General features: G+C 41.3%; 2 protein-coding genes across 3 annotated transcripts; both read left to right on the forward strand.

The window, feature by feature from the left end:
- The first annotated feature begins 359 nt into the window (after positions 1 to 359).
- Positions 360 to 7,679, forward strand: LOC145443767 (autocrine proliferation repressor protein A-like). Its single transcript, XM_080321722.1, has 11 exons — positions 360 to 499; positions 557 to 716; positions 1,809 to 1,992; positions 2,057 to 2,161; positions 2,302 to 2,452; positions 2,584 to 2,676; positions 3,072 to 3,201; positions 5,217 to 5,422; positions 5,535 to 5,662; positions 7,055 to 7,205; positions 7,436 to 7,679. The coding sequence occupies exons 1-11, from the start codon at positions 479 to 481 to the stop codon at positions 7,553 to 7,555; spliced, it is 1,449 nt and encodes a 482-aa protein (XP_080177848.1). The 5' UTR covers positions 360 to 478; the 3' UTR covers positions 7,556 to 7,679.
- Positions 7,680 to 7,721: 42 nt separating this feature from the next.
- On the forward strand, positions 7,722 to 21,736 carry LOC145443769 (divergent protein kinase domain 2B-like). 2 transcript variants are annotated; one of them, XM_080321723.1, is made up of 8 exons: positions 7,722 to 8,021; positions 14,848 to 14,949; positions 16,106 to 16,336; positions 16,888 to 17,078; positions 17,714 to 17,860; positions 19,860 to 20,010; positions 20,597 to 20,721; positions 20,860 to 21,736. In XM_080321723.1, exons 1-8 carry the CDS (start codon positions 7,871 to 7,873, stop codon positions 21,058 to 21,060), a joined length of 1,299 nt encoding a protein of 432 aa, XP_080177849.1. In that variant the 5' UTR covers positions 7,722 to 7,870; the 3' UTR covers positions 21,061 to 21,736. The 2 variants fall into 2 exon arrangements, with proteins under 2 accessions (XP_080177849.1, XP_080177850.1); XM_080321724.1 differs by lacking the exon at positions 14,848 to 14,949.
- Positions 21,737 to 24,530: the final 2,794 nt, after the last annotated feature.

The following is a 24,530-nucleotide window of genomic DNA, read 5'->3' on the forward strand; positions in this document are numbered from 1 at the left end:
TGACGTGATTTGTCAATAGAAAGTGCCCCATGCAGTACTATTGTAATGAATGTTGAGGATAAAATCAAATTGACGGAGCGGGCAGTTGGCAAAAAAGTTGTCTGCTGTGCAAAGACGAGGGGTGCCGTGTTCTGGTGATCTGCAAATGCCGGATTATTCTGTATGATTTGGACAATATCTAATCTGTGATGATGCGCGATCAAACATTAACTTGAAATGATCAGAATTGTAATTTGTGCAAGCCGTCATGTGATCTTGATTTAATATGAATGTTGAACATATGTTTACTTAACGCATGCTTGATTGAATGTGCTGCATTATCTTATTTGCAATTTCTGTTGACAATAGCTCAGTAAATCATACATGGTAGGCCTATCGCAGTCTATGACATGAATGCAGAAGCTAGCAGGGCTGCCTGAAGTAGATTATACAGAATTAACAGTTCGTGTATCGCAAATCTTTTCAATTAGCAAAAATAATGAGGTCTGATATCCTCTTGGTAAGTTTAACGACAATAACAAGATCACGCTGTTTCTCTGATTGGATTCCTATTCAGGTTTTAGCACTTGTCGCGGCAGCAAATGCTACTCCGTTGGACGACTACGTATGGGCTGCAGATCCCAATTTCAAATACGAGGTACTGAGAGACAGAACATATAAAGCGCCGGGATTCACTTCTTTCACGCTAAACATGACATCTCAAAGATGGCTGACTGGTTAGTTTTGTAGAGATTCCTAGGGTTGGTATTTCAATGAGTGTACTCCGATATGAATCTAGCATCCATTGCAATGCTGCATGTTGCGCAGAGTGGAAGACGACATTTTCGAGTACAAAGATTATATCGCTTTGTTACTTTCTTTCCTCCGCGGGAGCCTTGGAATCTCAATCGTAATAACCACTATGTCCAGCACCTGTAGCGCCGAAATTGGCCCATTCGTGGAGACGACGTAAAGTAGATATGGTCAAGAGGCACGGCATTATTTTCTTTAAAGCTGTCTAAAAGCGGATATATAGTCAAACATTTCAAGTAGTGCGTTCAGATATAATGTCATAGTGAGTTGTATTCGAATGCGCGACTCGACTCGAAATCGAATCACTCAGCAATTATATTTTGCCCATCTAGGATTGCATTTAAAATAAAAATCAATTTAAAAAAAACATGTTTAAAACAAGGCCATTGTTTAAAACATGTTTTTTTTTGTTATTTCTTTTTCAAGTTATGGCGTCACGAATATTCTATTTTTGCGTCATATAGTGGATTGACATTGACAATTGAAAATATAGTTAAATAAAGCACCGTTGAAGCAATTTCTACGTGTTATAGCTGTTGAACCGACTATTTTGAGGGTTCCGGCCATCCCATATCGTATGTGTCGGCTATATCGGGTGTTAATTGTCCGTAGACTCATACAACATGTTTTTTGGAAAGTATTTACACAATTATGGCATTATTTTTCAACTTGAAAAAACACAATTTTTTCAAAAGGCCTTTGGTTAAAACACTGTTCAAAACATGTTTCAAACGAAATGTTTTAAACAACCATTTGTTTTAAATGCAACCATATGCCCATAACTTTCTTTGGGATAGATATGACGTTGAGATGATCTCAAGGCCAGTTCTGTCACGAATGGTTGGTGATCTTGCTCCGTTAAATGTTTCGCGAACAGCCTTTGCACAGAGAATCAACTGTTGTTCGATTCCATCGATTAGCTGGGTTATCCAGTACTTTCGGGGTTAATTTCGTGGGTATCTATCATATATTTTATACGGGAGAGCGTAATGCAAGACCACATTCCCAATTTATAGATAATGACACCGACAGATCCATCTGGTGGCACTACTTAGTGGTGAACATTCCCGACAAATTTGACCCCCAAATGGAAAACAGCGGCTTCCTCTTCATCGATGGTGGATCGAACACCTCGCCTCCACCGGATCCTACGAATACATTTGTGGAATTCATGGGCCTGGTAGCTGATTCAACGGGCAGGTACAGCGGAATTATTTCAAACCGTAAATCTCAGCGGTTTCGCGGACATAAATTTTCCATTCAGCGTTACTGCCGACTTGATGCAAATACCAAACGAACACCTAATGTTCAAAGGTGACCCGGAGAAGAAATCAAGAACTGAAGATGGCATCATCGCTTACACTTGGAGGTATATGCTAAACAGATGATTTTAGTGTGCTGTAGTTTTCTGCTTGTGTTGCTTTAACGAATTCGATGCCACTTTGATCGTGAAGTAAAGGGTATAACATTGCGTTTCGTGCTTGCATTTACGGCCAATTTATTTGATAGACACTTCATTGACGACCCTACCAAACCGGAATGGCTGCTCCGACTGCCGATGACGAAGGCAGCAGTGCGAGCCATGGATGTAGTAACTGACTTCGTTAAAAAAGAAGTCGGTAAAGATGTTAGCCAGTATTGTGTTGGCGGTGCTTCGAAGGTATGCGAAATACGAAATACGTAATGAATTGTACAGTACATCTTACGCCTTGATACCTTGTACTTCTGTAGTTACCTTACTAAAGTTTACGATGTCCGACATAGAGTAATCAATTCATCCGTTGTCTTCAGAGAGGTTGGACAACATGGACAACCGGGGCAGTCGATTACAAGCGCGTGAAATGCATCACCCCGATCGTTTTAGATGTTCTGAATATGGTGCCTGTGAGTGTAAAAAATTCTCGACTCGAGATGACCAAAACGAACTGATTCAGATTCGAATCGAATCATGTTTCATGTCGTCTATGAATCGAATCATTTATGTCGAATCGAATCAAAAGGAAAAACCACATTGTTGGTAAATATAGACGTTGGGTGACAGCTTTACAAAACAGTTTCAAGTCATAAACATGGCTTTGAATTTGGATTCGATTGACTAAACTTCTGCTGTAAATTTCGATCGTAAAAATAGAATTGAAAAGTTGATATTCGAGTCGATCCAAATCATCAGTATTTAATTTGAATCGGCTTTTATTCAATTCTACCTATCGATAATTCGCTATACATACTCGACAACCACACCAGCCGCACGTCAATGATATCCATTAACCAATTCGCAGAATTTACATCACCACTACAGGGCTTATGGTGGATGGTCATTTGCGATGGAGGATTACTACGAACAGAATATAACCAGAGATTTGGACCATCCGAATACACAAAAAATGGCGGACATTGTCGACCCAATATGTAAGCTTCTACGACTTGAAATGTTCTCATATCAACGCTATAAAACAGGCATTAACAGTGTGGTAGACTGCCCTGTCATATTCATAGACAAGATTCTACCTAACGCGAAAACTGCTGCGCTGTGATAAGATAATTTGTTTTAACTCTAACGAAACAGACCAGTAGCTACAAATGATATATGACTTCTGGCTTTCCAGTTTCATATTCACGTGATCCGTAGCATGCGATTGCTTGCATGTGATCAGACATGGGGTGATTGCTTCGTGAATGTAATCGATTGCGATTACGATTACTTCTGAATGACGCGATTACGATTACGATTACGATTACAGCAACATCAGGAAGTAGTCGATTACGATTACGATTACATTGGAAAAGTAATCACGATTACTCACGATTACATTTATTTTCCATCTTAAAAGTTATATTGGAAGACAATATATGGATTGCGCTGAAAGGCCTAATGAGATAACAACTTTCTTTATAAAAGATGCGACATTTGTTTGTTACGTCATAAAATACCCATTGCCCATTTTATAGCGGACGATATATCGCACCCAACGATTTGCATTCTTGCTACGTCCGCAACTGCCGCACCCAAAATTTCCTAATAGGGTGGAGAGCGAGCTCGAAAGGAAATCAAAAGTAGGCCTATTTCGTAAACCAACACAAATTATAGACTATTTTCGAGAGATTTCATGAACTTGAAAATGTTCTACGACCATTGCGATTTAAATGTCTCTATATAGCTTGGTTTTGAAATACATACGTCTCCTCCTCAAGAAAAAAAGCATGCATAATTTATAGTAACAGGCATTTAGGTGCCACTCAATACCGCGCCACGACGCACCAAAAGACATATGCAGTTTCGGCCTACATGAGAATTCACGAAGTGTGCTACTGATGAAAGACATTGGCCGAAACTTGGGGTATGTGTCCATTGTCAATAGCCGCGCTGGGTGGGCGTAACTAATAGTCTGGTCCGTCCAATTTGAGCCCACAATGCAAATGCCACCCGGGCACGCACAGAGCATTAAAGACATGGCAATTTGTGTGTGCGTCTCACGCAAGTATTTCTTTTAGTCTGCTACGTCTGGGCGAGGAGGATATACAAGCCGATGGCTACGGCGGCAGGTCCAAATGTTGAGTAAAGCATTGTGAAATAACGATTGGCGCCCGTTTCAAGTAGAATCATATGAGAATTAGAGAAAGCGAACATAAAATTCTGCCTTCAACTTAATACAGATAATGTAATACAAGCAGCCATTACGAGAAACGGCTCGGTTATGATATATATCAGCAGCTGTTGATTTTTAATGCTTCGTCGTGGAAACCGTAATGTTTTATTTGACGAGTAGGCCTACAAAATTTCAAACCTTTGTCCGGTGTACGTTCGTGCTGCATAAGCCTACAGCTCGCCAAGCAGCAACGGTCAAACTGCGTTTAACTAAGCATAACCAAACATCAATACAAAAGTTACTATTTTAAACTAGGCAGAGTGGTGATTAACTATCCCGATAACCTGATATACAGCAGGGTGAGTGTTCTTACAATCACACCAATGTACATCGAATATCTATTCACTATGTGTGGATAGCTGGATACTTCATACTTACGCAATGACGAGCAAAGCTAATACGCCACTTCTGGCGTAATAATGAGCAGTGTCATTTGGAAATCTGACGTTTGTGCTTATCACTAACTACTAACTAGTATAATCCTTGTTCATGTTCACGAATGTTCAGTTTATGTCATGGTCCTGTAAAAATAAAAAATAATCGTTCTTTCACAAAGAAATCGATTAAATATGGGAGGTAGTCGATTACGATTACGATTACTTAAGAATTTTTTCGAATGTAATCGATTGCGATTACGATTACTTGAAAATGCTGTAATCGTCGTAATCGATTACGATTACTAATCGCGATTACCCCATGTCTGCATGTGATATACACACTTATTCGCGAAACAGATGGCCAGTGACCATTTCAATTTCCATGTCCGCGTAATCGCAGCGTATAAAGAAAGGCTGACGATGCCGAAATTGATTATCGATTCTGGAGGCGATGAATTCTTCCTACCCGACGACTCCCATTACTACCTGACTGAAATGCAGGGCCCCACGTATGTTAACATGCTACCGAACGCAGAACACTCATGTGCTGGTCACGAATTGCAACTACTGTTCAATATAAAAGCATTCTACGTCAGCGTCATCAAGGTAAATATGTATACTTTGATTTCAATACATGATGCACCATGAATTCTTTTACACCTGACCATAATCTTCACTAAACGCCATAAAACGTACCTGCTACATATCCCTGCTCTAGAACTTCCCCCTGCCGAAAGTATCTTGGACATTCGGAAGCACATCTACCGGTGGAATTATCGACGTCACAATGAGTACTAAACCAATTTTAGTACGCTACTTCCACGCGCACAGTCAAAGCACAACAAGGTAATTAGGTAACTATACTGTGGTAAAGATCAGTGTTGGGATGAAGTCACTACCTTCAAATCACAAGTCATATCGAGTCATTGCACATTTTGACTCGGGTAAAGTCAAGTCAAGTCGAATTTTCAAAGTGCGAGGCATTGTATTTTACTAGCTGTTTTAAATACAGATTGAGTCCCCATTTATTCTGAATCGAGAAACAAATATAGAGTTGAAGATACACGCAAAAAGGCGTTGTATTGCTCACGCATAAGTAGATATTAGGGCGGAACGGATCGACAAATTATCTAGTCCTACTCCAATACTGTTTTTTTAACGCTCTGGTCCGACTCCGATCCGACTCCTAGGCCTGATTCTAGAAATGACCGTGATCCGGTCCAAAAAAACTTCAACAATACATATCTACTCACAGTATGGTATCGAATATTGGGTGAAACAATGCTAACTCAAAGATCAAACCCAACCTTTATCTGAAGTAATTTTGCCAACTTGGAATTAACATGTGCTTTATTACCTTGAACGTTTCCCTTTAACTATTTATTCGAGGGTGGAAGATGGGTTAGGCTGTCATATTCTTAGTGAAAAGTACTGCTCCATCTCCGATCCGACTCCGGCCGTGTCAGAATAAGTACTGCTCCGGCTCCGAAGCGGCTTCGGTCAAAATGAGAAAATTCGGCCGGATATCCAATCCAGCTCCGGTCCCTGCTCCGCCCTAGTGAATATACTGCTAAACGCAAATAACGGTATAGCCCAGGTTATAATTTTCTGCCAAAATATAGGATATAATACGAAACATAAGAAAGATGAAAAAAATGATACGGTGCCAAACACTATCACCTATCCGTAATATACAGATATCTACAATTTAAGCCTGCTCCACTTGTTGATGATTACTATGAACGCGAAAACGATATTTGTTGGATCTGAATCATAGAATAGGGTCGGTTATATGAGCACTGAGTACTGTGAGCAGTTTATGGAACAGAGATACGTTGATATTAGTTTGCTTTACTACTAGTTTACGACAACGCATTAGCTGTAATATCAGTGCTTTTGCGGTCAATTTATTTGAGTACACGCCGATTACTTGATGACTTGAAATTGACTCACAAATTTTGCTCGGAGTAACGAGTCAATCCTCATTTCTGAAACGTCAAGTCAAGTCAAGTCATTTTTTTGCAAATTGACTCAAATCAAGTCAAGTCATACGAAAAAGTTGATTCGAGTCTGGCTCGAGTCAAGTCATGCCTCGAGTCATCCCAAAACTGGTAGAGATTGCGAGAAAAAGCTTGATTTCATGGTACCTGCCAGAGGAGGGTTGTCCTCTCCCAATCTTACTCCCACGAGTAGCGTTAAGGTGCAACGATATGCTATAGCAATGTTACTCCTGACCAGGAGGGACTTCCGTCTGCTTATCAAAGGACCCAATGGCCCGACGCCTCAAGCTGTGTTATGGGGCCACGCAAACGCAACAAGAATAACAGACACACATTATCAAGCCCGTGTTGATACACCATTCAAAGGCTGGAGAGCTTTCTTCATACAGGTATGATATGTAGGCCTAGATCAACCTCCTCGACATCCTAGGCCAGTACGGCATTCAATGACACAAAACAATCATGACAACCCCTGAATCTAAGTACATGTCTTGGTTTTAGCCCTTATCCAATCCACGTCATATCGCTAAAACCTAGAGGCCAAACGCATTTTTCGAAAAGAAGCGATTGAAAATAACCCCCTCCCGTATAAGCAATCTGTAATTTGATCTCTTTCCAGATGACTTTCCCGGGTCCTGATGGGTTGGATTTGGAATTCACGACGGAAACAAACATTATACCAAACGTATTCCCCAACGAAGACTGTTATGGCGAAAGCTGCTACGCGACCCTGGTTTAGTGCTGCGCGAGCGGGCAAGGCATTTAATCGACACGTAGGGAGCGCGTTTATGAAGACGAATAATGAAGATTTGTTATATCTATAATATGAAGTTTGGGAATATATCTGTGATACAAATATACAATCGTGTATGGGGCGTATTTGGGAATTAGGTGCACGGGACTACTTCGACAGGATACAACTTGATATGCTGTCGTTCGGTGAAAGAATATTGCCGGCCAAACTGTTCATTGTACTCATTACTTCCGGACATACGCCATACCTCATGCCGCATCTCATACACCACACAATACTTGCATTTACGTTGCGAACAGAATGCGAGACAGAGCAAGAAGGTCGTATCAAGCTCTAGTAGTTTTAGCAATTGCAGCGAGTTTATTTTGCCTTTTAAAAAACTATACACTGTCTTCAAGGAAAAGAAGGGAAAATGAACCCAACTCATTTCTGTCAAACCCTTTGTATCCAGGTAGGTGATATTAGCTAATGTTATATCGGTGTCGAAGCTATACATTAGCGATTGAATAGCTGATAGATTTTCATCTAATTTGAAAGACGTTGAATACCGCAGCATTAAAAGCCAACCGGGCTGTCGAGCAGCAACAGTAGATGATCGCAATTTCCATTTTGGCCAATAGAATGGTCCCGTGATAACTTGGCGTTAAGTGACGGTTTATTATTTACGATAGAACATTATCAATAACTCCCCAATACCAGTGGCGGCTCGTGACAATATCGGGTGGTGGGGCAAGGGCCGCAAGCGACTTGTTATCAATATGACGTCACAGTAGCGTTTTTCAACGTTCATGATGGCCACATGAATTTCCCGTAAACAATGATTTTTAACGTAGGTGCCGCGAGAGGTTTGCCGGTGGCGTGACTTGAAGTGCGGTAACAAATGTTTTATTCATTGTTTTTTATTCAAATGATTATTTTACAAAATGTACGCGAACTAAGAATCGTTCCCATGCCACGAATCAATCATCAGGTTATCCTTAGTAGCATGCGTTATGATTTCGTGGTAGAGATTACGCAAGCGCCGAGTAAGACTATACCAAAAATACACAGACCAACTACCTACAAAGAGCATTCGCATGACACCTTGTGGTGTTTTAATCGTTCCATGCTCAGCAATTCTGTAAAGTGCTGCAGCGCCTCCGACCCGATTTGTATATGGATTCTCGTCCCGAAAGCGAGTCAAATCGATTTGCCCTCGTCCGAAAGTGTTTGGTACACGATCCTGATGCGTTACGACCAGGGGATAGGCAATCAAAGCGGTGGCACCCATAAACGTAAAACATTATAAAAAGCCAGCTGTTATCCATGGAAGATTGAGCTGATGCGCGTAGCAATGCAAAAAATGCGCATGCGGGTAAACTTCTTTCATTAAAACTTGTACGCTATGACGCGATCCGCTCATGACTGCTGCGCCGTCGTAGGTTTGCGCAATAAGTTTCGACTCAACTGAATAGGGCTGTAATGTTTTTTTTAATACGTAAGAAATTCCGACAGCAGTGCGATCGTCAACAGCCACAAAGCTGTGGAATCGTTCGACTGGCATACCAAATTTCGTGAACCGAAAAATCACGACTAGTTGTGACAAACACGTAATGTCAGTTGTTTCGTCAGACTGAATAGATAGAAATTCAGCGTCAACAATCTCGGTAAACAAATGCTGTAGATCAGTGGTTCCCAACCTGTGGTACGCGTACCATTGGTGGTACGCGAAGGTCTTTCAGGTGGTACGCGAGTAGATTCTGTTTTTTTTTCGACCGAAGGAAGTTATTAGTCCAGGTGGGTTTCATTTTGAAGTTTTTGAAGTTTTTTGACTAGTGGTGAAAAAACAATTCCATGCATCTCATCAACCCGGGCTGATAATGCCTAGTTTAATAAAATTTGGTATTAGTAGGGCTATTTTTTTTACAAAATTGAGCGTTAAGTCAAAAAATTGTCAAAACTGTTTACAAAGTCAAAAGATTTTTGACCCCTCCATTTCGTTTGTATCGTAGATTCGATATTTTAAATCTTGAAGCCATACTTTATAGGCCTACCGTTGTAGGCGGCCCATTGTCTGCTCATCGTGGATCATAAATTGTCAAACGAAACAAATAGGTTGACAATTGACATGGTGTTATTCTCAACGTATCGTAATATCCTAACTGAAGCAAGACTGCTTGGGCATTGCATGGATGTTTTATCAAGAAGCGCATGATGAATAATTGTGATGTATGAATGAAAACATTGTCAGAATGAAGCACCATGGTGGGTCACCAGCAGTGTACGCACAGTTTTAGTGTTGTCAACCAACAACTACACTGCTGTTAAACGGTAGGCTATTTCTCCATTCTTGGCAAGCTACTAAGTAAGGACAGACAATTTCCACCCGAGAATATAAGAAAGTATCTTTCGTTGTACTACAACAAATTTTAGTTAACTCCTCCATAAAACGTGGTGTAACTACTTGGCCGGATACCGTTAGAATAATGTTTTTTCATGTCAAAATTTGTCAGTTTTTAAGTCAAAAAGGCTTTTTCAGGCCATAGGCTACTACTTCGTAAGGACAGACAGTCCTTACCAAAATTGAATATAAGTAGTACAATTTTAACATTATGTGCGAAAACACCTAATTTTCGTACGTGAAGTCAAAATTTGGTCAAAATCCTCCAATTTTTAGGTAAAAATCGCCCTACCCCCCACATATCCAATTACGTGATTATGACGTTATAAATGGTTAAAACTTTTTTACCGCCTACGTCGTGCGTAAATTATGTAGGTGGTACGCGAGCACTACATAAAACCTCGAAGTGGTACGCGGATGGAAAAAGGTTGGGAACCACTGCTGTAGATAGATGTGATATATCGAATCAAGCACATCATTTTGAATAGTCTTTGAGGTACCCTTAGCTACTGTCGCGGTGTCGAGATGTTCGCGCAAAATGCTATCAATGGAAGCCGTGTATTTAATTAGATCCAAAAATACCCCCCTATTGAGAGAGCATTCCTTCTCATCGTGGCCTCGAAGGGGCAATTCATGAACTCCAATAAATTTAATGGCATCAATCACCCGAGAGAGAACATGCCTATTCTTATCTACAAGCTCATTGTGCTTGCAGACTGATACGCGATAACTTTCATTGAGCTGCGACATTACATTTACTCTGCCAAACAATTTATATTTAACTGCACTAGCCATGTGCACTTGGGATTTTTGGTGCGTTTTCAGACGCTCTGACAAATGCTTCAGATCGCGATAACCAATTTTGTTCCAACAAGAGCCACTGCTTCCGGTACCGGCACTGTCGAATAAAAGACAGTAAAAGCAAAACAAGGCGTTTTTATCCTCGCCATAAGTAAGCCATTCATTTTTATCGAAATGCGCTGAAGAAAAGGCACGAGTGCGCTTTCCTCCGGCGTACGATTGGATCAATGGGCAATTTCTAGGCTGATACGGACCTAGTCGCTTTACCTCTAATTTTTGCTCTAAAGGCAGCTGGCTAAACGGCGTACGGAGCAAAGATTCAACACGATTCATGTTCGCACTTGACCTGACTACTTATCTGCAGAAATGGAAATGACTATAAATCGAGAGATTGCGTATGCCTAACTGGAAAGGTCAACGAGTTCGGACACATACGCAATTGTTATCTCATAGATTGGACAAGGAAATGTCATATTGAATCCAAAACATCATTCTGAAGAACTACGGATAGCAGTCTCGGAAATTCGGTCCCGGTACAGCTTGGGAGATTCTGGCCTTGAGGCTGGAGACTGTCACACGACACATACGGCTTACGGTCTATAGTGTCTATATGTCTGCTGCAAAATCGCCTTCGGAAAATATATTACCGAATAAATACGTGGATGAAAGCCGAAAACTTGGTACACTGTTACATGAAATCATCGAGAAGTATAGCCTCATGACCGTTTTCGGTATGGTACACTGTCAAAATTAATACGAACAGATCAACGCCGAATTTTGCGTAATATTTACTGAGGAATCGGCTGATCAAGCGATCAGCTGTTAGCCGCCATCGAAAACGAAACAGCTATCGCGCTTGACAGGGGTTGTAATTGTGAGCAAATGGCCCGAAGGCCACCATTCCACGGTGAAATTGACATTGGAGAATATAAAATAAAACTAAATATTTGAATGCAAACCGAGGATGTTAGTAAACTGTTTCATGATATCATCATCTCATCACCTATCTCAGTATAGAACACAGATACACCGGCTTTTGCGTGAAATCCGCAATGCGTTAGGTAGGCTAAGTGTCAGATCAGCGCACATCTCTACCATACTCGAACTTAATAACGAAATTGCTGCCCTAATCATTGAGTGTCAACCTTGAGACTTGGCACAGCGTTCGATACTAAAATCAAGACATACCATGTAAAAGTTCATGACGGATCTAGCTAAGGAGCATCGTTAAAATCAATGGAGACCAATACCGGCTTTGCGTGAAATATGTTTGCGATACATGACCGATCAGCACACACTCGACTTTGGAAACGGAATTACTACCCTAAACTTTGAGTAGAAACCCTGAAACTTAGGACAGTGTTAAATATCACCATCACGACATGACATACCAAGTTTCAAGAATTATCATGGTGTGAAACACCATCAAAATCGACCTGTACCAGCAACGGTCGACTCAACGCATTTCACGGTATCCGAGTTCAGATATAGATACGATTGTTACATCACACCTTAGGGGCGAGCAAGCATATTTGCCCCGGTTGCTCGGCCATTTTACGAATAGGAGAGAGTAAAGCAACGTTTCTTAATTGTGCGCAGCTTTGAGAGAATAGATAGTGAAAGCTTGTTATGAGCGCTACCGGGGCAAGCCCCGGCTAGGCATTCACAAAGCGAAAACACAGAAGAGAATTCGATTTTCGCGGAGACTTCGCTATGTATGGGCATTTGCAAGCGAGAGCACAAGAAGAACGCGGGTTTCGCTGTGATCTCGATATATATTGAGCGCTGTGCGTCTATAAATGGTTAAATTGTTATTGAACAGAATTTTAGGTGGGGCAATGCCCCAGTTGCCCTATAGGACGAGCCGCCACTGCCCAATACCCATATTAGATGCCGCATCGAGCGATGATTCGTATTGCGTTATTAGTTTTCACCGACCTGTTATGAGCTTTCCTTGACGTGCATAGCATATAATGATATAACGTCAACTTCCATATGAATTCACAGCAGCAACCTCGTTCATCCAATGCTGGTGCTCAACCAGTAATCGGAATTTGCGATACGAGATTATCTCAAATCCACTCCCTTTAGCTTTTATTTCTCGTTGATGATCAGCTCTAGCTAGATTACTTCAAAAATATAACTATTTCTCGAAAAAGATCCCTCATTGCATAAAATGCCAGTACACCTATTTCTACTAAGACTGTATTATCATAGGTAGACCTTTGCGTTATTCAATTCCCGCCGGTATATTATACAGCAGTGGTTCTAAAACTTTTTAGAGAGCGACCCAAATCTGAGTTCTATAAACACCTGACGACCCAGGTCGCACGGAAAATAATACATTTCTAATGTTATTATGCTACGTTTTTACTGACACGTATGAAATAGAGAAGGTGCAGACAACCAGAGAGAGGGAGAGAGAGAGAAAAATATCTATTGATTTGTCCAACCGAAATAAACATAACATGGGGGGATGAAATAAAAAAACAAATGAAGTTAGCCGTGGAAGACTGGGTGTTTGTAATGGATATGATTCTGGGGTAGGGCAAACTAGTCTGATCACAACATGCATTCAACAATTACAGATAAATTTGGTTGTAATTGGATGGGATTATTAAATTCAGCTTGGCATATTCAAATAAATAATAATATACTACGAAAAAAGTGGTGGGACAATTGTGATCCAGAGGACCAGAGGTGGTCTTATACTTGCACTACTTACTAAAGTGCAGGGGTTCTAAAACAGGGGTGTGTAAAACACTTGTGGAGACGAAGCAACAAATCGGGGTGTACGAGATTTATCGTGGAATTGGGCATATGCGCTATCTAGAGTCCAAAATTATTTCCAAATAGTCACAAAGTGTAATAATTTATAATGTAATATAGGTACCATCAGAAGCTGTGTTAAAAATGAACAAAATTGTTTATGAAACGATGCTCAAGCGGTTGCATGACTACTTCAACTCAGCAGTTCTTTAGCCAGAGCTAAATACTTTTTTGGCTTTGGATTTTGTAAAGTAGAAAGTAGTTTTAGAAGAGGCTCTCGTCCCGTTTACGAGTGAAATTGTTGTAACGACCGGAAATAGTCACATAGATTTTAAAAACTATTGCATCTTTTAGTGTCGTTAGTCATTATGCGTCGGTCGTGTAATTACGAAAGTAACCACCTTCGATCAGATAATTCTACATCTTTGAAACTACTTACTTGAGTGCTTTTCCAATCTTCTTCTACTCCCATTTGAAATATAGTTTCGACATGTCTTGGAAATTGATACTTCAACTGGAAATTAAATAGATATTTACGGCGTTAGTTCTACCTCTACTTGAGTACAAGGATGACTGCTTTAACCCCGGAAATCAACCAGTTCTACGCTACCAGTTCCGTCAAACATGATATATTACAAAGAAATTCATTGACTCAGTGTTTTTGATTTCACAGAAATCCCTCCCTCCTAGTATCACCTAAGCACGGCCATTTTGTATCGCGCGCTGCTTTGTCGATAACGATGGTCATTTACACCACAGGTCGATACTTATTATTTTTTGATTCCGTAGCTGCCGACTTGTAGCGTGTCCCACTTCTAGGCCTTTTTAAGACGTTGCGTACGCGGATGAGATAGCGAGGACGAGCCTAGATAAACTGGTATGCGTGCATAAATGATTTCTAACCTTTTTCTAGTCACGAGCTCATTTTAGGGTATTTACAAGCTCATGGAACCCTGAATCATTGAAATTGGGGATACATTTTAGGAAATCAAGCACTGAACAACAATGTTGCGTGTAAATTTTTGAAATACTTTTCATCAATACTACTATAATATTTAATACAGGAGTGGGCGATCTATGGTACACAATAAAGTGAATAGGGAAAAGCACAAAATATCCAAAGAAGGTCGTTAGATGTGCGAAGGAGAAATTTAGCAAGTATCACATACAATAAACGATCACGGTGGTGCGGTCGGGCCCAAATTTATATCTCTCGCGACCCACACTCTAAGAACCACTGCTAAAAGCACTTGGAGTATTTTCTATGTAGTTCACTTGGGAGCCTTGTCTGTAACAGCGATATGGTAATGCAACATTGCTTCAACAGGCACACAAAATTGCGGCGACTTTCCTTGTTTCGGTGACGCTTTTTGCAAACCATTAGCCCTGAATCTTGTCCGAATTAAAGATTTCCAAAGCTACAGAAAAGGTTGGAATATTGAGCACCATATTTATAGTATCGTTATCAAAGTATACGCAAGCGTGTTTCTCGATAAGCCAATGGTGTTTTTAACATGCCTAACATATATAATAGCACATTGAGTTATAGTTGCATAGGTTAATTGAATATGTAGGCCTAGTATGTAGCTATGGAAATTGCTTTAGAAAGCGAATGGTAAATAGACTTTACGGCAATTCATTAATGAACAGAAGGGCATGATCACTATATTCATGGTATAGAAATAGCCATGTATATAATCCATGATGTCAGAATGCGCTAATGGTCTAAACCAGTGGTTCCCAACGTGGGCGATATCGCCCCCCAGGAGGCGATTTGGCGGTCTAGGGGGGCGAAAATGACGAAGGGGGCGACAGGGGGGCGAAAATGGACAAAGGGGGCGATGGGGGGCGAAAATAGCGAAGGGGGCGTTAGGGGGGCGATAACGCGCCAAATTTTTTAGTCAACCCACACTGAAATTTAGTTACAAAAGTGTGTAAAATTAGACATCGTGCCGAAAATTTGACTTTTTTTTTTTTTTTTTTAGTCAACCCGCCGGTGACTACAGTTAGTATGCCCAATTTTCGGTACACAAAATTTGGGGGGCGATGATCGCTGTTGACCTTGAAAAGGGGGCGATGGGGCGAAAAAGGTTGGGAACCACTGGTCTAAACGCAGGGGCGGGCAACTTCTCCAGTCGGTCTTGGCGGGCCGGGTTCCTGAATCGTTATGTTATTGGCGGATTTATCCACCTGTACAAGAAATAAATCATATTTAATGTACACTTTTAAGTTTAACGCATAGAGACCTATATTCAGTATTCAATAAAATTATTAACGCAATGTACTTCGATCCGATATTGAAGTCTATGAGACATATGTGGTCGATCAAGGTTTTCAACAAGTTCTGTGAACTCAGGCTGCATGTCGGGCGTAAAATCCCTTAGTAAAGACTGCACGTGAACATCAGTGGGAATGAACGCAGCTCTTGTTAATGTTCTTGGTCGAAAATGTCTGATCGCAAATGTTTGTAGATCCCGCGAGCCATATCATCACGTACGACCGGTAGGTGTCTGAGGGCCGATTAAAATCCCGCCGCGAGCCGTATGTTGCCCGCCCCTAGTCTAACGTATAGCCTGCATGTTTAGATGGTGACCGTGTCGTATACGACGGACTACTATATCACAAATACATGCATCGATCGAAAAACGTCACCGTTCATATACTTGGTGAACCAGAGATACCTCATCGAGATGTAAACGTCAGTTTAAAGGCATGGAACGAGACATTGTGCGAAATTATGGGCCTGACAACGGGTTGTTCTCCAATTGATGAATTGAAAAACCTGACAATATTGCAGAATGTTACCGGAATGAAAGGTACATAATGTTATACAATGGTATCGTACAACTTCTTCAATTCATCGTGACTATACCAGCGAAGCTTTGACTCCGCTGGCCGCAATGTGATAACTAGGGCAAGTTTTTGTTGCAGTTAAATCCGCGGAAAGTTGCATTTATTTATTTTTGACAAAAGTTGCAAAAGTTGCACTAAAAGACCACATTTTGCTCGGTTGACTAAAAAAAAGGTCAATTTGCCGGCTCAGCTCTCGAAATACCCGTACTTTGGTACTGATTTACGATGTTTCAGTCGAATTTGGCCGTGTATTTCACCACAACCAATACTTTCATGAAAAATCGAAAAAGCTGCAAAATGTTGCAAAGAGTTGCATGAAAAAAATGGACAAAAGTTGCAAAAAGTTGCACCATAAGATTCCTTCAAACTGCTTAAAACAGCATTCTACATATCTTACGAGTATTTAGGAAGCTGCCGGAAGCTGTGAAAAAAAATTGCAAAAGTTGCAAAAACTTGCCCTAGTGATAGCAGTCCCCCTGCATTTATGGTGACATTGCCACCTTTATTTCATAAGGTACATTAGATGAAACAGCTGTAAGGAATCTGTCTCCGAATCTGATTTGCGCATCCCAGAGACTGGTCAATCGCATCGTCAGGCGAGCTGCCGCACCGAATTACGGCTACATGACCGTCGGTAAACTCACTCTGCGTCAGAAGAAATCACTGGTCTTCAAGCTGATGACCGCGTCTACTAATTGGTTAGGGGTAAGAGAGACGGGTGGCAACAAGTGTCATCATTTCGATATGCTGTTTACAGTGAATGCCGAAGATTTCGATAATTTCTAGGCAATATGGGTCTGTATTGGTAGATTCCACTGATTTAATATTTTTGGAGTGTTTTTACTGTCATGAAGTTGTTCACCGGTACGACATTGGCGCAATTCTTGTAACTGCAACATACATCACCAACATTAAAGATTATTGAGAGGGATTTTGGAAAATATACCGGTCGCCTGTCGCAACACATGTGTTTGGGAGCATGAAGTGATCACGACGACATGATTTGGAAAACTTTGTTATATTGTTCTGTCGGACGTTACAAGAAATTCCCGAAGTTAATCGAAGCAGTCACTATATTACGATAAATTGTTTACTCATTATACTTCTCGTCCTTACAATCCAAACTTGATATGTAGCCTATTCTTGAGAATTTTCGTAATTATATCGTTCATAGGGTGATAGACAGTGCCGTAGCCATGTAGAACGTGATGTTATTATTTATCGGGCAGTGGCGTAACCAAATGATGACCGCTTTACCACCTCCATGTACGCCTACATTGTACAATTGACCAGTGACATTGTACATATACAGTATCAATATATCTGTATATTTACAATAGGAGGTTTTTCCCTCGAATGAGAGATGGCCCTTTGTAATGAGTCACGGCGCGTGCGGAAGAATCATTGTAAACAAAGGAGAATACGGCACTCCGCTGAACGAGCTGTTCGGGGAGCCGTGGAAGTCGCGGGTCGATCTTGCATCGCAAGTAAGAGACTTTAAAATCCGCTCCAGTACAAACTATATCCTGTTCATTTTCATTGGTTGTCGCATGGCTCAATATTCTATAACAGGACTCAGGAGTTCTTAACCATGTCGCCAGCGCCACCCTGGGGCGATTTTTATCTCGAAATGGGCGGAAACAATCACGGGGCGACTAGAAGTCCTCTACTCTATATTGTCTTAGGAAGACTGAGTTCTTCTGCTTGCCGATTTGCAATCAGGTTCAGTCTGTCAGGCTATATCTGCGTGAAATTCGTGCCTTTTCGACTTTTATCTAAAAAAAATTGCAAATCTTCGTTATTTTCGATCCACAACCCGCGGTAGATAGTGCGGTGATGAGGCAATTGCGGAAAATACGAGTTACCAGTAATTATAACTTTTCATCAACATTGGGACGGTAGACTTCAACGATTTGAATGGAAAATGGTGTTGGGAAATGTTGTGATGTTATGAACTGTTACACTGCCGACTCATCAGTTTATATTTGATGTCACAGCCGTTAGTCTCCCCTGCAGACTTTCAAGAGAAACATCTCTCCAACATAAAAACGTATACCAAGTGGACATCGGGGTGATTCGGAACGACCACTTTGATTTCCTTCATAGCAATGTTCAAACTTTGGGATTGCCCGACATACATCACCGGTAGATGATGCTATGGAGTCCAACTTCTTCAGCAAATTGTTGACTGCGATCTGACGTTTACGGCAACACTTAAACTTCAAATATCGGGTCAAATTTGCCGACTTATTTGGTGGCATTTGTACTGAATCATCACCTCCGATATGGCGATGAGCCCTTACCCTCCATTGTAGCAGTGCTTCTGTAAAACACTATTCGACCTGAAAAACCTGCAGCTAATCGCGTTTTCACCACTTGTCGTACCATTACCGACTTGAATTCCCCTTCCATTGATCTGGGATATATTCTACACGTCCAAAACGGCTCATTATCGCAAGGAATACGTCAAATATAAATAAATCACCGGTCTACAAGAGTTTCCAAGGTTTAATAGATATTATCTCGGGCCTGTTGTTTTAGTCGGGTGTGACTTATAGTCAGGTGATCAACTTTCTCGCGTGAACCAACGCTTATCCGATACGTGCCGCCCCTGTATTCAAATATGCAGTAACTTTGTAACTTTAGAAATAAACCCTCGATGTTTAGGAGGTATATCTAGAACTGAATACACTTGGGCTGTTGTTGTTGTTGGGTATGGTATTCATGGCGTTTGTCGACTACTATGGTCATTTACATCAGGCCGATATTCCATATTTTTGATTACATAACTGCCGACTTGTAGCACGTCCCACTTCCAGGCTTTTTGTAAGACACCGCTACGCGGACTAGATGGCACGGGGGAGCCTAGATAAACCTCCAACACTTGGGTAGGAATTCTTGAGTCGACCTCGGTCAGACTCGAACACACATCCCATTGGTGTAGCAGCTGTGGATTACACAACTACGCTTTCTCGCCGACTCGAATACGCTTGGGTCGTATGAAACTAGAACTAGACCAAGTATTTGGTCATCAAGATGTGTGCTTGATTGATGAACCACACATGCATACCGCTACAATACATTTATATCTTTTCAATGTACTGCAATCGACCCCAGAATCCCTACCTAAGTGTTGAACGTTTGTCTAGGCTCTTTCACGCCTTGTGACCCGCTTATGTATGCGATTCTAACGAAAGCCTAGAACCAAAGTAGGCCGTGCTACAAGGCTGCAGACCAGTCCAGGAATCAAAAGTAACATCGCAAAAATCATAATAAGAAATTTCGGACTGGGGTAAATGACCATGGAAGTCGAAACACCATAAATACCAAGCAACAGCAACAGCAACAACAACATGAGTAGAATCATTCACTATTTTATTTAGACCACATAAGTATAGGCTACTTCAGAATTCATGCTGCTTTGACGATTCCGATTCGAAATATAGCATGCCATCTCATCCCAACGAATCACGGATCCCATTTCAGATTTTGGACATCGTTGCCACACTATCTGAAAACGACCACGGGTACTTCTTCGGAGTCGGAGATATTTTGCCTTCTTATTTCGTGAGGAGCGCCGTTGGGAAATTAAAGATTGATATTTACGACGGGATCGTCATCAAAGACACAAGACAAGGTATTAGCAGAGTAGTAACGCAGTACTAACGTTTTTTCGGAGTGTCCAGGTAATGTTTTCCTGTATTTGCACTAATGACTCAAGTGGGTATGTTTACAGACTACTTTCAGTTCTACTTGAAAAAGTTTTAGACAAAACTAGTTTCCTTTTGCACTTTGGATGTTTGTAAAGTAGGAAGTTATATTTACTGAAATTGTCATAACACCCGCCTGAAACAGTGCCTGTATTACGGCAATTGAATATATTTTCGAGGATTACATCTATCTTTAGTGTCATAAGTCATATTGCCCTAGTCGCGAATATACATCTCGCAATTTTGAGAGTACCCAGCTCTAATAACTGCTAAAGGTGTGCGACCCTCGACCCAATCTACCTTTTGAAACTAATTTAATTTTCTACTTCAACTTGAAGAGTTTGACGTATATTTTAAATCTCTATACTTCTATACTTGTAACTGAGTGGAAATAAATGGCGCTGCTTCTACTTCTACCTGGAGTAACAATGGTGACTACTCTGAGTACCAATGGTATAAGCGTGTTTAAATTTGCTTTTCTCGTCGATAAAATAGGAAGCTCGTTATTTGCAGCTACACAGAAAGCCAACAAGTTGCCACAGACTTGTTACCTGTACAACAAAGCAGCTAACTTCAGAGCTGCATGTCGTATTCTGGTTGGAGATGACGGTCTCTTGCATGGCAGTGAAGAGCAGTCGGTGAGTTGTACTGGACTAATACCCAGCGTATTAAAAAAATTTGTGTTCTCATCTGCAAATGTCAACCAAATTCGTAAAATGATGAGAATGCATTGGAGCTCTTTGACTCTAAACTAGAAATTGTTATCTTCTTCACAGACGATCCAACTTCAACTGCAGGAGTTATTGGAGCAGTGTCTGCAACGCAACGGTTCGACTGTTGTAAGCTTTGGCAAGCTTCGAAGAGTTCTGGCAACTTTAAGGCCTTGCGAGAAAGCATATTTCTACCGCTACCCCGAATGCGAATATCGAGCGACCGATACGAACACAGTCGAAATTCGAGGGATGGAAATTGTCTAATAGCGTAAGAGACTATAAGTAACAGACGCCTGGTCGGAACGTTTGGTTCACCTTCGTGTTCGACATGCTGAACTTGGGGATGGATAGATCCGCGTTTGCAATCGGTGGGTTTCACACTGTGAACCATTAGTGACATCTTACGAATTACACCAATCGTATGCTCTTGATAAGCTACTTAAACTCCGGCAATATAATTCACATACGAGCAAAGAAAATGGAAATCACTTCATGCTGGCACAGGAACAATGAACACTGATGGATGAGCAGATCCGGCTATCCCCGGTTCATATCTTCATATATTCACATATCACGAGAAAACTTTTAGCCGGTTGAACTTGAATTATCTTGCATCAATGCGCTTACGACCTGCACAGTACCTCTCGAATAATTCATTAGTCAGGGTGAGCAGTAACGAAGTGCTTCAACTTTTTCAGAGTACTAAAGTAGGACCTGACTCACTACTTCCTCGACTGGTAGCAGTGCATCGATTCCAATTATAGATGCCGAAATGTCCTTTGGGCGCAGAACTCTTACCTCTTAGGCGCCCATCCATCGTGAGCGAGATGCTTAGTCCCCATATATAGTTCGGCAACTCTAAGCCTGATTTCGACATTTTTACCTTATTGATATTTTCAAGTACGTAAAATCTATCATGTCAATAAATTCTGAACAGATTCATATCAATTTTCTCCTAGTCGATTTCATCTATAGGTTCACGCGCAATGTCGGTGACAGTGTGACACTCTCGGGGCTTTGGATCAGTGTTAGAATAAGTCAGTGGCAACATTTTGCATGCAGCGTGCCAAAATGTCAAAAAATGTCAAACTATTACCAACTGGCGTGTCAAACATTTTTAATTTTGTAATATTTAGCGTTTCAAGCAAGGAATCCCACCAACTGCTTATCTGCAGCTGGCAACGACATCGGTTACGGCTGTGATTCATCATCATCACCATCATCAATTATTAAAATGTTTATCAAATCAATACACCAGAAGATTGCGATATAATGAAAAGATAGGAGGGTGCTGAAACGAATTGGAGTAGTCTTTTAATCAGACACCCACCTTGGCCTACAGCAGGGGTTCTCAACCCGCGGCCCGCAGACGATTCTTTTGCGGCCCGCGACATCTTTCAATATAATCACTACTGGCCCTGTATTGTTATGGAAGACCGATGTGTCACATTTGTCGAAGAACGGTTGTTGTAACAAAGCCTAGAAGCTTGAAATGATAGCACGATAGTTTCATCTGGAGTTATACATATCAAACGTCGCTAGCTTGGTTTCAAGGCCAGCAATCCATATTTCGAATCATTTTTATAATTGCCGACGACGTGACAGACGCATTGTTCAAAATTGCTTGGAATATAGCTAAACCCAAGAATCTGCTAGAGAAGGTATGACTTCAATAAAACTTTAACGCACTGTGCGAATATTCGCTGTTTCCGGAACTTAGCAGCAAGTCCTACATCACCTGAAAAATTTCGAAGCTACAGTTGTCTGATTCAACACTCACCAGAAGAGTAACAGCGATCTAAGTCAATCTTTTATCGCATGTTCTGTAACACGTGGCCACGTAGACTACTTTAGCCTAGCATTGGACCTATCCATCGATGCACACAGTGCACACACATTGCACAGCTAATTATCCAGGTGCTTTTTATCAGAGTGGGCATGGGCATATTTCCAGAGGAAATGCTGACGGGGCAAACGTGGGAAGGGGACCAGGACATCAATTTGACACAGCTGACTTCTGTAACTATTGGTGTAGGGCTCCTGCCATGGAAGGAATGGAGAAGAGTTGATTGATTTGCTCAGAAATGACCCCTAACGTCTCTATTCTTCTCATATCACTGAGAGCTCAAAGTGATAATGACCTCAGTAACGGAAAAGTCACCGTAATTTTATAATTGCTCGCTCACGCATTGACACAGAGAGTTCGGTTCTCTGATGGTGGAAGGGTTTGAAGGGTGAATATACTATACCGACGTGGCAACGGATGGAATGTACGCTCCATGAAGGGATTTACTTGCGCCACTTGAAGATCGATATTCTCACAAAAAACAACAACTGCAAACTTACGAACGCTCTCTATTAAAGCTTCAGAATACATAGAAATGTACTAAATGCCCGAATAAGACTGATAAATAGGCATAAATTTAATAGTTGCCCACAAATACATGGTGATAATGTTCTGCGGCCCGCAGCGTCTTTTAGTGTGAAAATGAGGCCCGTTATACGAGGGAAGTTGAGAACCCCTGGCCTACAGCATGTAAATAAGAGGCATGCACACCTGATTTGGGAAAGGGTAACATAAGAGGAAGCGACAAGAATGAGTGCTGCATGTGTCGGTAGACGAGGTCGATATGTCGATTCTTAAAGTATTCGTCGCTTAGAGTACAAATTTCAGTCGCTACCGCACTAGACCCATCGCTTAATAATATTTGCATCATTTATTTTAGTTATTCTATGATCGATCTTCTGTGGTTGCTTTGGTCGTTTCTAGTTCCACTGTGTTTGGCACCATAGCCAATAGGCTACATGAGAGGCCCATCAATGTTGTTACGATGATATGGCCTGATGATGAAAAATTAGCAAATAATCCAGGGATATCTAGATATCTGTATCCTGTATTCTGTATCTGTACCCCTGTATCGTAGAAGTCGGTTTGATGTCACATTAAGGTTGGCCTGACACTAGTTTTGTCTGCAAAGCTTCAAAGGTCGCGGTAAATATTGTCGTTGCCCCAAATCATCTTAGAATCGCTAACACGTAGCCTACCTGACGAAACTAAAATAATATATCCTCAATCAATCAATGGACAGCTTATATTTTCATCTGCTCAAGACACACAATGCGATGTAATGAACAGATAGGGGGATGCCGAACGACCAACCAGTTGGGGTCTCTTGAACTGGCATCCACCGCGATCAAGTGCCTGATGTCACAGTCTTCTTCGATGTTATTCCTTTCTTCGTCGATTACTTTTAGAAGATATTTTTTCCTCTTTTTCTTTCGTTATCAGGTCTTTTTTTTCTGGGCTCTATTGTCGAGCCCGGTCCGGCTGCGTGGATGGCGCCGAGGCTCACTATTACGCTATCTCCCCCGTGAGACGAACACGATTCAAAATTTGCATTTCGACACAGAGCGCATTATTTTCCTTGGCGGGTCTCATTTGATACATGCGGTTCAAGCTGCGGGCACTGAATTATTCGGTGATGGTCATGTTGGCGCCTGGACAGTGGACATATCAATGTCTAACGTTTGGGCCAACATGCGGTGGTTATTGTACTTCAAGGTTTTATCGCCGCTAATCATTTTGCCAGCGCATACACCGCACGGAGTAGCATATTCGCATGTTGCCCGAAACGTTATGTCTGGGTCGTGTCTCCTAGCGTGAAAATGCCCAGCACCAAATGACGGTTCATATATAGTAGTCGCACCTCCGCAGGCTGCACATTGCAAACTTC

Source organism: Botryllus schlosseri, chromosome 7 (assembly GCF_051294905.1).
Source record: "Botryllus schlosseri isolate E-star chromosome 7, Bs_hap1, whole genome shotgun sequence".
Classification (NCBI taxonomy): Eukaryota; Metazoa; Chordata; class Ascidiacea; order Stolidobranchia; family Styelidae; genus Botryllus; species Botryllus schlosseri.

Coding starts and splice junctions, on each gene's coding strand:
- LOC145443767 (XM_080321722.1), top strand. CDS start 479: ATGAGGTCTGATATCCTCTTG. Junction 3,202..5,216: donor GGACATTGTCGACCCAATAT/GTAAGCTTCTAC, acceptor GCGTAATCGCAG/CGTATAAAGAAAGGCTGACG. Junction 7,206..7,435: donor GGAGAGCTTTCTTCATACAG/GTATGATATGTA, acceptor ATCTCTTTCCAG/ATGACTTTCCCGGGTCCTGA.
- LOC145443769 (XM_080321723.1), top strand. CDS start 7,871: ATGCGAGACAGAGCAAGAAGGTCGTATCAAGCTCTAGTAGTTTTAGCA. Junction 16,337..16,887: donor GAATGTTACCGGAATGAAAG/GTACATAATGTT, acceptor TTATTTCATAAG/GTACATTAGATGAAACAGCT. Junction 17,861..19,859: donor GGGTCGATCTTGCATCGCAA/GTAAGAGACTTT, acceptor ATCCCATTTCAG/ATTTTGGACATCGTTGCCAC.